Source organism: Balaenoptera acutorostrata, chromosome 15 (genome assembly GCF_949987535.1).
Source record: "Balaenoptera acutorostrata chromosome 15, mBalAcu1.1, whole genome shotgun sequence".
NCBI classification, from domain to species: Eukaryota; Metazoa; Chordata; class Mammalia; order Artiodactyla; family Balaenopteridae; genus Balaenoptera; species Balaenoptera acutorostrata.
The window spans coordinates 49,469,397-49,485,151 of record NC_080078.1 but is presented as its reverse complement, the minus strand read 5'-3'; the positions used below and the strand labels follow the sequence as shown (position 1 = coordinate 49,485,151).

Genomic DNA, 15,755 nt, shown 5'->3' with positions numbered 1-15,755 from the left:
TACCCTTAAAGAAGCATCATTTTCTTCCAAGCTCAAAGCATTGTTGTTCAGCGTCCTTCCGCTGGCCTGTGGGAATTCGCTGGGTGATGCTAAAAACATAGGGAATGCCCAGGATCTTACAAAACTCAGCTAAATCTGGTGAGAGGTTAAACTTTCCCTTCCTCGACTGTCAAAGCAATGGGATCAGAGGGTCTCAAAGTAGGCGCACCCCCGACCCAGGCTACTTGGCTTTGTGATTACTTTAGCAGAAGTTCTGAGCTACAAAATGTTTAACCAAGCGTAACTCTGTTTCCTGAACCAAAGGCACCTGAATAAACTGAAGCGAGTGGATCCTTGAAATGTTGTCAAATTTGGTAGCTGTCATCATGTCCCCCTTACAGTTCCTTCAAGTGATACCCGCTTTAAACAAAGGCTCCCGACGGCCCGTTCAGTATGGTTCTCTCACATACTCTCCATCCTGAAGTCAGGTGGACTATTTTAAAAGTGTATTTGCTCTTGTCTATGTAACTTCTATTGATTTGGGGTAGATACAGAGCAATTGTGAAAAGTATTTAGTATTTACATTAATCAAGAGGAAGATAAAAGTATGTAGATCATTTTTTGCTCTTTAAAAAAACTCATTTTGTTCATACTTAGACCCAGAGGGCCTCATCATTTCCCCCTTTCCCCTCTCCCCCTCCCCGTCCTCCCCTTCACCTTCCCCTCTCGCTCCCCCTCCCCTTCCCCCTATTCCCTCCACAAATACTATGCAGTCTCTGAATTTACCACTAGGTGGCAGCAAGAATTAGAGAGTGTTTGGCTGACCCATGCCGAGATCTACTGTCCTGAAACAGCAAGATGCAAAACCTAGAAAACACAGGGTAGTTTTCAAGATGTGGAGGGTGAGCAGGAGATAGGAGGTCACTTGAGAAAGTGTCTGCCTGTGCCGTTCCCTGATGATTTAAAAATCAGTCAGATAACCACCTGTCTAGAATCGTTTCGGTGAGACTGTGATAAACCCAGATAAACTGTGGTTTCCTTCTAGCCTAATGAGCCCATGAGTTAATGGAACTTATGCATCTGCTCCTCTGTGCATTTAATTTGTTAAATTAAGTTAATTTTATATTATGTATAGTTTACATTTAAGTCATAGTTTTTATCCCCCTGGACTTTGAAGAATTTTCACTTTCAGTTTGTTTTAAACTATGCTTTTTAATTGATAGGACATAGGATTGGGCAAATGCTATAGATTTGTTTGAAAAAAAAATCTTTCTAGTATCTGTTTAAATAATTTGAGTTCAGTTTTCAGAGTTTCATCATACATATATTTTCTGGATATTTTAAAGTATATATCTCAATTTGGGGGAGTAATGCAAAAATATCCAGCATTCTAGATACTAAATACTACAAAAGCAACAAAATTAACCATAAAAAACGTTAAAGTGCACACACTAGGACTTTATATTTTTCTGAAATCTTAATAATTTCAAGTTCACTCTGCTCATGGGCTTCCTAGTAAACCTTGAGATTTGAAAATAATTACTTGAGTCCAAAAATCTGGAAAACTATAAAACGGTCTAGCTCTTAACTCTCTTTTTAAATGTCAAGGTCAGTGTTAGTGGTACAGGGACTATATTCCTAATAATAGTTTCTAGCAGGCTCTAGAAATCTTTATGTAACAGGTCAAGGCAGATGTGTCACGTGAGAAAAAATATTTGTAAACACACAAAAGAAAAATTGGTTTGGTGCTAAGATACAACTACAGAGAGTAGAGATTTTTGTCCTCACTTCAGCCTTCCTGTAACAAAATGCCCTACAAATCCATCTCCGCTCTTGGAGTTTACTGCCTTGGCCTGACCTACTCTCCCAACCTCAGGGAAACTGCTAAAACAGTCTCTCAAGAGCCAGCAAGGTTTTACTGTTTGCCCACTGTGAGTTCGGAGCTGCTGTAGCTGATCCATGAACAACCCACAGTGAATCTTTCTCTCCTTTCAAGACCTTCAGGTGAAATGTCAGGTACTTACTTCTCTCCACCTATCAGAGCTCCATGCCATGAATGGCTTCTTGGAAGAAAGCCTGAGCTGATGGGGCTAGTTTCCTTATTTTTATTTTTTAATTTGCATTAATTCAGTTGCTGAGGAGATGGGGTCAACACTGCAGACCCCAGTTTCTAGGATCCAGGTTTTTCTCAGGCAAGGATCCTGAGTCCTCTTGCATGCCTGGGGTTGAGCACTGGCTTTCACAGCCTCCACTGGCTGACCAGAGATTTGCAAATGAATGAAGCAAAGGTGACCCTCCTGACTGATAGGTTACAGGGCTGAGATTCTGGAGGAGGGGACTGGGCAGCCAAGTTTGGCATGAGTGTTAGCCCAGAAGCCTGGGCGCCAGACAAAGACAGAAGCCAGCTCTGCCCTGCGTGCTCAGCCCTGGCTGTATTTAACAGCCCTTTGAAGTAAATGGGGGTCATGGAATGAACACCAAGATGTTTACCCTAAGAGCCTCCTGTCTATCTTTCTCAGAAAAGCCACCCTTGTCCTTGAACTCCAGGCTCAGGGGTTTGTATTTACTAATGGCCTTGGAAACCTCGGTCTGAAGAGACCTCTAACCCAGCCTGAAGAAAAACACAACACGGACTCTCCTTAAGACCAAAGCTAACTCTTAATTCATGGCTCATGGCATCCAGTGGGCAAGTGATAGGAGGAAATCGGAAAACCAGGAACCAAGGCTTCCTTCATGTTCTGCTGAGGGGACTCCAAGAGTCCCACTTTCTGAACCACACAGGTAAATTACCTCCCATCCACACACTCAGATTCGGAGAGAAAGTGGACTCAGTCTGAAAGAAATAAGATTATGGGCAAGACAGTCTTACTGTTAAAAGGAAGTGATACTGTGCCAATGAGGCATCTATTCAAACTAAGGATGCATGTGACCTTGGCTTTGTGAAATTTCTCAATTTGATAGGAAAATTGGGGTTTGGGCACATAAAGACCCCTTTAGGGATCAAAGGCAGCTTTGTTTTGTTTCTTTGATCTTTGTCAGCAATGCCCCAAGGCTACGAGAATATTGCTATACCTGTTCCTAAGAATGCAGCTTAATACCTCCCTCTATACTTCAGGGACCCTCACCATCCTTCCTTAGCCCCTAAACCCTTCTGCTTTCCATTAGACCATCAGTATTTACCAGAACCCCGCTAAGTACCCACCACTATGGATTATAAGAGAGTGTATAATAAAGTATATAACTCAGTTCCCTACTCTCAAGGAGGTTCCAGTTTCTTTGGAGAAATAAATGTAATAGACAGGAAACATTTTGAGACTGATACAATTCAATCTGTGGTTTAGAACTATGAACACTTGAGTATATTAGGAATTCTCCTCTTCCCCTCCTCCTCCAGAGGTGCAATCTCTGTGGATTAGGGAAAGCACCACAGGGATAAGTAGCAGTGAAGGTGGTCTTCTCTGTGCTCCCTGGGCCATTCCCCACCCCGAGCCAAGCCAGCTCCTCTGGTCTGAAGAAGTAGTACAGTGCAGAGCTAAGGGGGGTGCGGGGGTGCGGTAATCTCGGGACAGACTGTTTGGGTCCAAATCCTTGTTATCCAGCCACTTTTTGCACTTTTTGGTTGGATAATTTTCTGATCTGTTCCATGACTCAGTGATCCCACCTGTAAAATGGAGATTAAAATAATACCTATCTCATAGCATTATTGTGAAGCTGAGTTAATACATGTAAATATACATGTAAAATACACGTAAAATTCTTAAAATGGAGCTTCAAGCAGCCAGTGAATATCAGCTCTGGGTCTATCAATGAACTGTCAGCTCTACCATCTTTGCAGTCATGCAATCTGCCATCAGGTCTGGGTTCTCCTTTCTTTAGAATGCCTCTCTTTTCCTTTCTTTTCGCTCCTACTGTTAACCACCCGATAAGGATAGAGGAAGTGCTGGGCTGAAAATCTTTGGTTTGATGCCCGAGTCTACCAACATGCAGTTATGTAACCTTACAGCATTACAAGGGAGCTGGAATAAAGACACTGTAAGAAGTTTTTATATTTTGACCCCCTCCTCCCAACCCATGCTCCCAGTGTTAAGAATCTCTGAGATGGCAATCCATTAACAATAATTGCCAACAGCATCAGGTATTCAATATGTACCAGATGCTTTTTAAGCACTGTGTATGTATTAACTCATTGAATCCTCACACGGACCCTGAGTTAAGTATTACCATTATCTCATTTTTCAGAGAAGAAGACTAAGGCACAGAGAGGCTTAGTAACTTGCCCATGGTCACATATCAGTAAGTGGCAGAGCCAGGATTTGAACCCAAGTGATCTAGTCTCCACAGCCTGTCTTGTAACTCTGCGGTCAGAACTCCCCTCGAGGGAACAACCCCTCATCACCTTTTCTTGGAGGCACTAGCTTCTCCCTCTGCCCCCATTTGACTCCTCCATCCTGTGCTGATTAAGATGCCATCTTTATTACTAATTTCAGCACGTGTCCATGCCTCTCCCCTCCTCTATCCAAATCTACCCATCCTTCCAGGTCAGATCATCTCCTCAAAACAGCTGTTTCCCGACCACATGAGCCCCATCATCCCATTTCCTGCATCCCACCCGCTCCCTCTTCACTGGCTTCCCCAGCATCCTGCTGGAAGGCACCAGCTCTCAGCAGAGAAAGAAAACACCTGCTGCTGCTCACGGAGGATTGTGAAGAGCAGCTTGGCTGCAGCTACTCTGGAAAATGACCGCCTCTCTCTCCCTGACCCTCCCACCACATCCTCCATCCTCAAAGTGAACCTCCTGGATACCGTGTGGCCAGTGCCTTCAGTCAGGCCAACGTCACACACATCCTCCTCAGATACAGTGAAAACGCTGTTTTTATGAGATTCACTAAACAAAATAATGGACAGAAACTTAATTTTGATTTTAATGTAAGTGGAGAATGGCTGCCAGGGACTAGGCTTTCTATCCTCCTCCTCTTCTTGGGCTCCGGCATTCAGAACATAGCTCAGAGCACATCTTTGTACAAACTTGCTGAATGGAAAGATGGAAGGAGGGAAGAGGCGGGGGATAGGGAGAGAAGGAGGGGAAGGGAAGGAAGGAAGGAAGGAAGGAAGGAAGGAAGGAAGGAAGGAAGGAAGGAAGGAAGGAAGGAAGAAGGGCGGGAGGGAGGAAAGAAGAAAGGAAGGAAGGGAGGGAGGGAAGAAAGGAGAGAGAAAGGAAGGAAAGAAATACTTAGAAATGGAAAGAAAAAGGATTTGAATGGAGAATTTAAAATTAAAATAATTAAAGAGAGGGAACTAAAGATGCAGACCTACTAGAGAATGGACTTGAGGACACGGGGAGGGGGAAGGGTAAGCTGGGACAAAGTGAGAGAGTGGCATGGACATATATACACTACCAAATGTAAAATAGATAGCTAGTGGGAAGCAGCCGCATAGAACAGGGAGATCAGCTCGGTGCTTTGTGACCACCTAGAGGGGTGGGATAGGGAGGGTGGGAGGGAGGGAGACACAAGGGGGAAGAGATATGGGGATATATGTATACGTATAACTGATTCACTTTATTATAAAGCAGAAACTAACACACCATTGTAAAGCAATTATACTCCAACAAAGATGTTTTAAAAAAAAAAAAAAAAGAGAGAGGGAACCAGAGTAGAAGCGATGGGGAAGGAAAAGAAGAAACAAACCAACAAAAATGAATGAAGAGTGTGAAATGAAGCAGAAAGGAAGTCGGGGAAGCAAGCCTGTGGGCCAGGTAGAGGCATCATGTCACCAACCACCTGTAAGGCAGGCCACTCACTTTACTATGAACGTTTAGGAAAGTTCATAGTAACTTTAGGTACTCTCTACTTACTTACCTATTAACTTTAGTTACTAGTTCATAGGAAGAAAAACTATATACATTTTAAATGCTTGGGTAATGACCCATGGTTGGGAGCAAACACGACACCCATAACCCGAGGGAGAAAAGTGACGGGCGGGCACAGTCCCAGGTGCGGAGGTGGGAGTGGATGTGGCAGATGAAGGGGAGTTAGGACGAGATGGACCTGCTCAAAGCAGAGCTCTCCCCAGTTCATCTTCCAGGGAATGGTCAGAGTAGATCCTAAGTGGGATCCTAAGCTGTCTCATTATCCTGGAAGAGAAGGTGGCTGATGCTTTACAGACCCCACTGCTAATGCAGAGCCCCTATGGGCCCACTAGCTTTTCTGCAGGACAACCCCGAGGGTCCTGGGCTATGAGTCAGAACAGGTGGGCCAATGGATGGTCTGCCTGGCCAGGGCTGAGTGCCTCCATGTACCAGCTCTGAGTCCCCCACCATCGCTGTAGAATGAGGTGATTGGAGCTTCTTCAGGCTCTCAGCATGCTTACCTGGAACCTCAGGTTTGGCCTCAAGGGTCAGACATGCAGGTAGAGAATCATTCCTACCACTGTACGGACCAGCATCCTGCATGGGTCAGCACTTCAAATAGGGTTACACAAAAATCCCAATAGTTGTCTCCTGCTCAAGGCACAACTAGAGTTGATCTGGTCCTCACCTCCACACTAGTTTAATATCTCTCCTCTCCCTTCTGCTGCTCCCTTCTCCTGAAAGTTTTCTTTTTATCTTTGCCTGTCTTCTTTCTTCAAGACTTAATTCTACTTCCTCACTAGAGCCTCCCTTATCTACTCCCGCTGGTAATATCCCCTCTCCTTCCTCGGTCATCTGGTAGCCCCGCTGCATAAACTGGTCTGCATGTCTTGTTATTTTTCCTGCCATTACTCCTCCACAGGCACAAGCTAATGTACTATGCTCAAGGGCAAAAAACACACTCCGGATTTTTCTTTGGACTCTCCTGAATACTAAACCAGTGCTCGTATGGGCTAGGTACCCAAATAAATGTCTAGGAAACCACTTTTCCTTTACACATCTGGTTTTGCCTTATAGAACTCAACTCCAAATTTGCAGCATCCCATTTTTATATACCTCCTAGGTTGTTTAGGGAGAGACTAAGAAGAAGGGATAGAAAAAATAAAGAGTTTGGTGATGCCCATTGAAAATCAGACCACATTCGAGAATCAAATGTCTTGTGCTATGATGGGTGGAGATGGGGCCACCAACACTGAGATTTATTTGCCTTCTTTTTGGATTTCTCTCCTGTATTAAAGGACCTTGTGGATTATTTACGGGCTCACTCACATAGCGCTGCTTATGCCACCTCCATGAGCCCCCCGATAGCAGAGCAAATCATCAGAGCAATGAAACTCATCATGGGACTAGATGGGACCACGCAAGGTAAGAGGGTCTGCAGCAAGCAAATCTCCCGTGAATTCCTTTCCTAGACCTCTCCCTGTCTCCCTTCTGCCCCATCAACTCCCCCCTTTTCAAATATACATTTCTGTCTTTTTTTTTTTCTTTCTTTTTTTGGCCACATTGCGTGCCATGTGGGATCTTAGTTCCCGGACCAGGGATTGAACCCACGCCCCCTGCAGTGGAAGTGCAGAGTCTTAACCACTGGATCGCCAAGGAAGTCCCTATGCACATTTGTCTTAACCAATTTGTAAATCAAGCCATATGCACATCAATAGTACATAATACATAATAGTACAGAGTACATAAATGTACTAGAACTGCCGTCAGCACACAAAAAAGCAGAGGATGCTCTTTTAAAGCAATGAAAACTTTCTAATTCACCTCTTAATGGGATCAGCAAATGTGGATAATTTTGTTTATGAAGCCAAACTTGATGTGTGTTTGCCTGTGCTTCCTTGGAACTGTCACTTGTGTTTCCCTGGGAACAAACTAGTCAATTTAATATTCGTTTTTTTCATCCACCCACCCATCTATCTCATCATTCATTCATTCATTCATTCATTCATTACCAGCCAGGAGCTGGGGAGAAGAAATTCACCACTGCCCATTTAAGAATATATGGACAAAACACTCACAATGATAACTTACCAGCCATTTCTTTGATGTTGGATCACCACAGCCAAGGTGTGCTACTTTGTTCAACTCAAATGAGCTTAACCTTTTTTTTGAAAAATGGTTTCATCAAAGGCTCTTGGAACTCTCCATCTTTCATATACAGTTTATAGAGCTTCTACTATTTATCACAATGGGGGACAGTGATGACTAGGGCAGTTCTTGCTGTCAGGCAATCTAGTGAGTGTGTTTGTAGAAGCAGCAAATTACCCTGGCCTCAGACCTGCTCACTGGACTATACAATCCGTGTGCCCTGACCCATCTCTCAGCTGATGTGAAACCCTATACTGTCTAGTGCAATGTTCCAAGCCTACTATTTCAGTAGAAATATGGAGAGATCCATCATTTTTCAATTTTATTAAAACAGCAGAATACTTTATTCACATACACATTTTACCCAGAAGCCTACCATATATACAACAGATTAAAACAAGGCTGGTCCGGATGACGTAGTGTCTCTACCTACCTCCAAACCAATGGTCCCTGAAGCCCTTCCACTGAGCCCCCGTGCTCCTCAGGTCACTGGGTTGAAAAGGATAGACTTTTCTTTTTCACTAAAGCAAGAAAATGGCATGGAGGGTGACTTTGTTCCTCTATGTAAAATGCAATGATTGATGGACCTCTCAGGTCATTTCCAGCCACGTCTTTTGGGATTTATGATTCTGTGTCTTATTGAATAGTCCGTGTGAAAAAGAAATTCGTCGCAAAGCACCGAGCTGATCTCCCCGTGCTATGCTGCTGCTTCCCACTAGCTAACTATTTTACATTTGGTAGTGTATATATGTCAATGCTACTCTCACTTCGCCTCAACTTTCCCCTCCCCTTCCCCGTGTCCTTAAGTCCATTCTCTATGTCTACATCTTTATTCCTGCCCTGCCACTAGGTTCATCAGTACCATTTTTTTTTTTTTTTTTTTAGATTCTATATATATGTGTTAGCATGTGGTATTTGTTTTTCTCTTTTGCTTTGCGAGGACCTAGAGGGGTGAGATAGGGAGGGCGGGAGGGAGGCTCAAGAGGGAGGGGATATGGGGATATATGTATGCGTATGGCTGATTCACTTTTGTACAACAGAAGCTAACACAGTATTGTGAAGCAATTATACTCCAATAAAGATGTATTAAAAAAAAAAAAAAGGAAATGCGAATCCAGTCCATCCATGGTGCAATGCTTAAGGCATAAACTGAAAGCAGCTGCCTGGACTTGACTCCTGGGATACTACTTAACTTGCTGTGTGGTCTTAGGCAAGTGATTTCACTGATCTGCTCAACCCTGAGCAAGTTACTTGTCTGTGCTTCAGTTCTTCCAGCTGTAAAATAAGGAAAGGGCTATTGATGAACTAAGGGTTTTGTGAGAATTAAGTAAAATAAGACTTATAAAATGCTTCATTATGACTGAAAACAATTCCATCAATAGTAAGCATTGTATAATTGCTTACTACATTACTTGGCATTATTCCTGAGGTGTTCAAGAAGTATTTGGACTATGTCTTGGAGAAGCTGTAGGAAGGATTCTTGTGATGCAAGTGAGGTAAGACTAGATTTCCTTCAAGGTCCTGGATTAGTCAGGATAAGCTAAATTATGCCAGTGTAACAAATAAACCTTGAGAATCTCAGTGACTTAACTGAATCAAGGTTTATTTCTTGCTCGCAGATCTAATACCAGATCTAATACAAATCGGACATCTCCCTGCCCACTTCCTCTCCGTAGGAAGTGACTCAGGCTTCTGCGAGCTTGAGGCTTGGCCATCTCAGCACCTGGCCTCCACAGTCGCCATGGTAGAGAGAAAGAACATCAGCCTGGAAGTGACATATCACCTTGCTTACCATCCATTGGCCAAAACTAGTCACATGGCCCACCTGAATTTGGGGAAATGGTGGTGGTAAATTAAGAGATATGGATATAGATATGAATAAGCAGATATCTTTCAACCTTCTAAAGCCGAAACTCAAAATAGACCTGTCTCCATTCCCACATGCGCTGTCCGGTTGTGTGAAAAAACTGGTCCGGAACCACTGGAACTCTCGCAAAGTCATCTTAATGATCTTCTTGACTATGTGCATTTCTTAATGGGAGACAATTATTTGAGACTAAAGCTAAAATGCCAGTTAAATGAATTGTCCTATGATGACCAGAATTATCCATTGGTCATATTTTCAAGATGAATAACTAGAAAAAAGTTACCCTGAAAATTAGCCTATGTCTTAATAAAGATCACTAATTTCTTAAGCCCTGTAGTGTATATATTATCAGCATCCGTTGATTAACAGATGATGTCCCCAACTTGACAATCTTTTCCTTCCTGCCTCTGGATGGCTTTACCACTTCATCACAGACAGAACTCACTCTGTTTATCTGACCAAAAAGATCTGCAGAAAAGTTACATTTAAAGACATGATCATAAGAACTTTGATAGCTATCTATTATCATTTTTTCTTCCTCTGAGGGGAGAGATATTTCCCTTGGTTCTCTCTCCTGCCTTATAATTAAAGAATTGCCTCATCATTATTTTTAACCTCCCAGTTAAAGGGTCTCACTTCACTCTTCTTGCCATCTTAAGAGAAAAAAGAAAGAAATGAGAGAAGGATACATGTCCAGTCTGTGTTCTCAGAGTCAAGTTAAGGGGAATCAGGGAGGAAGATCGGACAGATTCTTTTCAAAGGAACAAACAAAAGAAAGTGATAAAAAAGAAAACTGACAGAATCATCAGCCAAGTTTCAGATAGTTCTGCCTGACATGGCTTTTGAAGAATTCAAAAGCACAGAGTGAATCATCACGCTGGTCTCATTGACAACAATGCCTGCTTTAAATAAGATAAACAAGTCTGGTTGGGAACGTTGCAGTAACTCACCCCTTTCTGCAGAGATAGACCAACTCTCAGGGTAAAGTTGCCCAAAGCTAAAAGGACTGCACTTCGTCGAGCTGCCTTACGGGATCTGAGGAAACACCCCGCTCCGAGCCTTGATCTTCGGCTGCTCCCCTGCCGCTGTGATTGGAGCCTTTCAAGGCTTTGTTTTGGGTTGAGTTTGGGGAGCGGTTGGCCAGATCTGTTGCTTGATGAATGTCTTCACTTTAATCTGCAAGGCAAAGCCATACGCTTCAAAGAAAGGCAGACTACAGGAATAAGGTCAGCGTTCTTTGAAGCCAAGGTTCAAAGATGAAATAGCAGTCCCGGTGAAATGACAATGTTTATGCACAAACAGCCACCTTGACTCTGCAGCCAGGATGCTCGTGGAGTTAATGCACCACAAGCTGAGGGGCTGCAAGCTACCCAGGCCTTCCACAGGCACCGAGGCCCTTCTCGTCTCCTGGCCTGTCACTTTGTGCAGCACAATGAATGCAAAGTGGAGATTTGGCTTCTCCATCCTAATGGATGTTGGGTGGTCCCCCAGCCAAACCAGTGCTGTAAGCCCTTCAAGGGCAAAAGCTGTGTCACGAATTCATTTGGTGTCCTTCTGAGTGCCAAGCCCAGTGCTCAGCTTAATAAATATGCCATGACTCAATTTCCATCTTGCAGACCCACTCGATTTCAGGTCAGCGCTTATGCTAAACAAGGAGCCTTGAAAGGCTCCAAGATGGAGGGAATGTTTATCTCATAGGACTGGGAGCTGGGAGTCAGATGTGGCAGCTGAAGGGATGACTCAGTGATGGGGATACCTCAGTGATGAACACCACTTTTGAAGAGGTCCAGAAAGATGGCAGCTCTGTCATTTTCTTCATCAAGACATGGCCCAGGCAGAAGGGTGAAGCCCAAGCGACACCAGCCACTCCCCTAAAGAAAGCATCGTCAACAATTGTCTTATTATTTATTTAAATCTTTGATGCATATTTTTCACTTAGTCAGTCAACATTCTTTTTGAACCCCCAGTTTGGGCTCTCTGTCCCCCAACTCTGGGTAACCTTTCACTTCTCAGAGAAAATAGAAGTTGTATTGCGTGGAGGGTTTAGGGTGCGTGCTTTGCAGCCAGACTGCATGGGCCCCGGTCCTCTACCCCCCACTTGCGCCATGGATGGCAAGTTGCTTACCCTCTGTTAGCTTCAGTTCCTTCATTGTAAACTGGGGTTGTAGGGAGGATTAAGTGATGTAATGTAGATAATGAACTTAGCATGATGCTTGATGCATAGTAAGCACCCAATAAAGGTGAAAATTACTATTATTTTTAACTCATCTGCTTTCTCCCTTTCCTTCTCTAATTTTTCCAATAGTTTTCATGCACCCTGGAATCTTCCTGTCTCTCAGGCCTTACACCTACTCCATCAGCAAATCCTGCAGCACTTCCTTTGACATATCTCAGGAATCAGGTCCCTTCTCACCCTCTCCACCACCGCCTCCATCACCTCTCACCTGGATCACTGGAATGATCTCCACTCCCCACTCTTGCCATTTTATGACTTGTTCTCCACACAGAAGCCAAAATTATCTTTTAAAAAAATGTAACCCAGACCCTATCACCCCTTCAATCAGAACTTTTCATTGTTTTCCATCTTTCTCAGTGTAAAGTCCAGACTTTGGCCTTCCGGGCTTCTCCTGATGTGGTCTTCCATATTTCCCACCACTCTTTCCCTTGCTTGGTCCACTCCAAGTAGCTGGCATACTTGTTTTTCCTAGAACGCAGGGAACAGCTCCCACAAAGGGTCTTTGCACTTGCTGGCCTTTCTAGAACATCATGTCCAGCCAACACATGCATAGCCCACTCCCTCACTTTCCTCGCATCTTTGCTCAAAATCAGCCTTATGAGAGGAGCAGCTGTATCCTTAATTGCACACCCCTTCTTGTCCCTCTAATTCTCCTCACCTTGTTTCAGTCTTAGTAGCATTTATGAGCACCTGACAAATTATACACGTATCTGCTTATTTTCTGGTTTCCCACTAGGATGTAAACTCCAGGAGAACAAGCATTTTGTCCGTCTTGTTCCTGACACCAAGAACAGTGCCTGGCAATGACAAGTTCTCAACAAATATTTGTTGAATCCTTCTCTCTTTCCCTCTTAGCTCAGCAAATAAACGACCCTTATCTCTTCCACATCTCTGTGCTTGATTCTCTCCCTTCCCACCTTCTAAAGACACCGGCCCCTTTTCTCAACCAGCAACCTGTTTATCTCCTTCATCATAAAAAGCCTCCCCTCACCCCTTCTGTTTCAATAGCTGTCAAGTCACACACCTTCCATTGCTGCAAGTCTTCTCAGAAGAATTGCCGTCTGCCTGTTCCCCCTACTCCTCCCCCTCCGCCATCAGCCCTCATCCTCTGCCCATTTCCATGGACTCTGTTCCCTCAGAGGTCGCCGCTGCCTACCGACCCTGTTTTAGTCCTTCTCCAGCTGAACTTGACTGACCTTTCCACCTCATCCTCTCTCCTTGAGAACAGTCTTCCCTTAGTTGTGGAAGATGCTGTTCTCTTCTGGTTCTCTTTTATTTATCTGTCTGTTCTTCCTCCCCTTCTCTGCTAGTTCTTCTTCCCCATTTGCATTTGCCAGAATTCCATCCTCTGCTCTCTTTACATTCCCCTCTGCACACGTATGCCCCCTTTTTTCTTTTCTGTGATGTAGAAACGTGCTTCTCAAACTTGAGCCTGTACCAGTGTCTCCTGAAAAGGTGACGAAAACTTCTCCACTTCAGAACAGACAATAGATCACTCCATTGGCTAAGGCAGTCCTTATCTGACCAAAATGGCTCTAGGAAAAAGAATCTCTGTGATTTCATCAACTTTTCCTACTGTTACTTCAGTGCTAGGCTGATGGGATAATCACCAACGCTGTGAATCACAAAACCGTTTTTTGCTATCATGTGCATGGAAATATTTGGTTTGTTTATAAGTGAGTGGTCAGTAGTGTTTCCCTAGAGAGGAAAAGAGTAGTGGAAATTTACTTACAAGTGAAAATAAGTACAGAGTTCCAATTCCTGACATATAATATCCAACTTCAGTAGAATACACCTTCATCATTGCTAATAAAATCTCCTATGCTTAAACAATAAAGTTAAGAAAAATAGAATTTTCTATTTTTCTTCAAAGTCACACTTGTCCCTCTTTGCCTGTAAACAGAAGGAGTTTCTGGGTGGCAGGGTGGGGGACGTGTCTGGATATTGTATAGATAGAGAAAAACTAAAGGTAAAATCAAGATGGAATAATGAATTGTGTTCTTCCTGGAAATAAAGGAATTAGCTATACAGGATCCTCAAAAAATATAGGAATTTGACAGGATGGAATGCAATAGGCTGTTTTTCCTTTTTAATTTAATATATTTTCTGAATATAGTATTCTGGGATTATTGCTACAAAAAGATGAGACAAATAGTATTACCATCATCCTTCCTCAATCATCTTAGGTATTATCCAGATAATTTCCTCAATTCTCCACTTTCAATATTTCAGTATGGAGACATAGGCTTTGGTGAACTATAGCAGGAAGGCCAATAAGAGAAGGATGGGGAAACTGACTCAAAAATTAGAGCTAAGTACCCCAGCCATTGTGCCAGTACAGGAATTTTGCCTCAAGCTGAGCTTCCTTTACCCTTTAGAAAATCAGAATTGTGATGAGCCCAAGATCTGAGGAGGAAGTATTAAATAGACATGCTCCCCAACAGAGGGCCTCCTCACACTAACTTTGTGAGGTTTTTTTTTTATTTCTTGCATGACTTGAGAGGTATTCAAAACATTCCATCTGTGAAGAAGCTGTTACTTCGGCCCTAGAATTCTGCTTGCACATCTCATGCTGCCTTTGGCAAGACTGAGGAGTGAAGACCCTCAGCTAATGGGATCGCTCTTCTTTTTCTTCTGAGTATTGGCCTCTGGGGTAGCGAGGCTCTCCATTCCTGAACTGGGGAGGTGATGTCTTTTAAATGTGCATTTCGTTATATTACGGTGTCACTACTTTATGGTGACATTGCCCATTCTAAAATTAAAACTGAGTATTCTGTCCCTTCACTGCAAAATCCCTGGTTCTGGTCCCTGAGAATATCTGAGGGGTTAAAGATCACTGTGGTTTCTGTGCAAAAAGGAACAGCAGTGGAAAAGGGGGGATACATTCTGTTAGTGGATGAAGTTCAGATCATATTCAAAAACACAGATAAGTCAAAGTCAAAGAAAACAATTGGAGTCCTCTCTGATTTCCAGCAGCTTCCACCTTCCCTCATTTTTCACCCCTTGACCACCACCCAGCCCTTCCTTGTTCCCGAGCCTGGACACAGTTGCCCTTGTATTTTCTGCTACTCCAGCTCACCTCTCAGAACAGGCTCAGACCCAAACTTGGAGACCAGGTGAAATCTGGACTCAGGACAGCTTGGAATGGGGTTCATGCTGGAGTGACCCTTCTAGCACCTGCCACCAACCCAGAGAGACCATGCCTAACCACCCTTTCTAAAATATCACCCCCTCCCTTGTGGACAACTCTATCTACTCCCTTATTCTGTACCATTTTCCTTCATAGCACTTACCACCACCTGGAATTATGTACTTGTTTCCTTGGTTATTTTCTGTCTCCCCAGGAGAATACAAGTGACATGAGGGCAGGGACACTGTCCCCAACTTCAAGCAGTATATGTTGGCTGAATGAATGATCCCATTCAGTGTAAGGTTTGGCCATATCGCAGCAACTATTCATAAGGCATTGGTACCACCAATTGGTATTCCGTCTATCTAGAAGATTCTCATCTCTCCCCACAAGCCCACTACACCCATTCTTTATCTCCTGAATCTCTGTTCAGCCTTCTAAGTCCTCTCACAGTGGCCACAGTCAAGAAATAATCCTTCCTTCCTCTGTCTCATGAAATCTTTGGCTCTTACGTTAGTCACACACACCCTAATTCAGTCCTCCAAAT

At 43.5% G+C, this 15,755-nt stretch overlaps 1 protein-coding gene across 2 annotated transcripts in view; it reads left to right on the top strand.

The window, feature by feature from the left end:
* SPTLC3 (serine palmitoyltransferase long chain base subunit 3) overlaps nucleotides 1-15,755 on the top strand; it is a 127,476-nt gene that overhangs the window by 88,315 nt on the left and 23,406 nt on the right. The window contains exons 10-11 of one of the 2 annotated variants that reach the window (XM_057530231.1): nucleotides 7,126-7,252; nucleotides 7,414-7,692. In XM_057530231.1, coding sequence (XP_057386214.1) covers nucleotides 7,126-7,252; nucleotides 7,414-7,559 — 273 coding nt within the window. In that variant the 3' untranslated portion in view covers nucleotides 7,560-7,692. Of the gene's footprint in view, nucleotides 1-7,125; nucleotides 7,253-7,413; nucleotides 7,693-15,755 lie in introns of those variants that run through there. The other variant, XM_007165262.3, reaches the window with a different exon arrangement.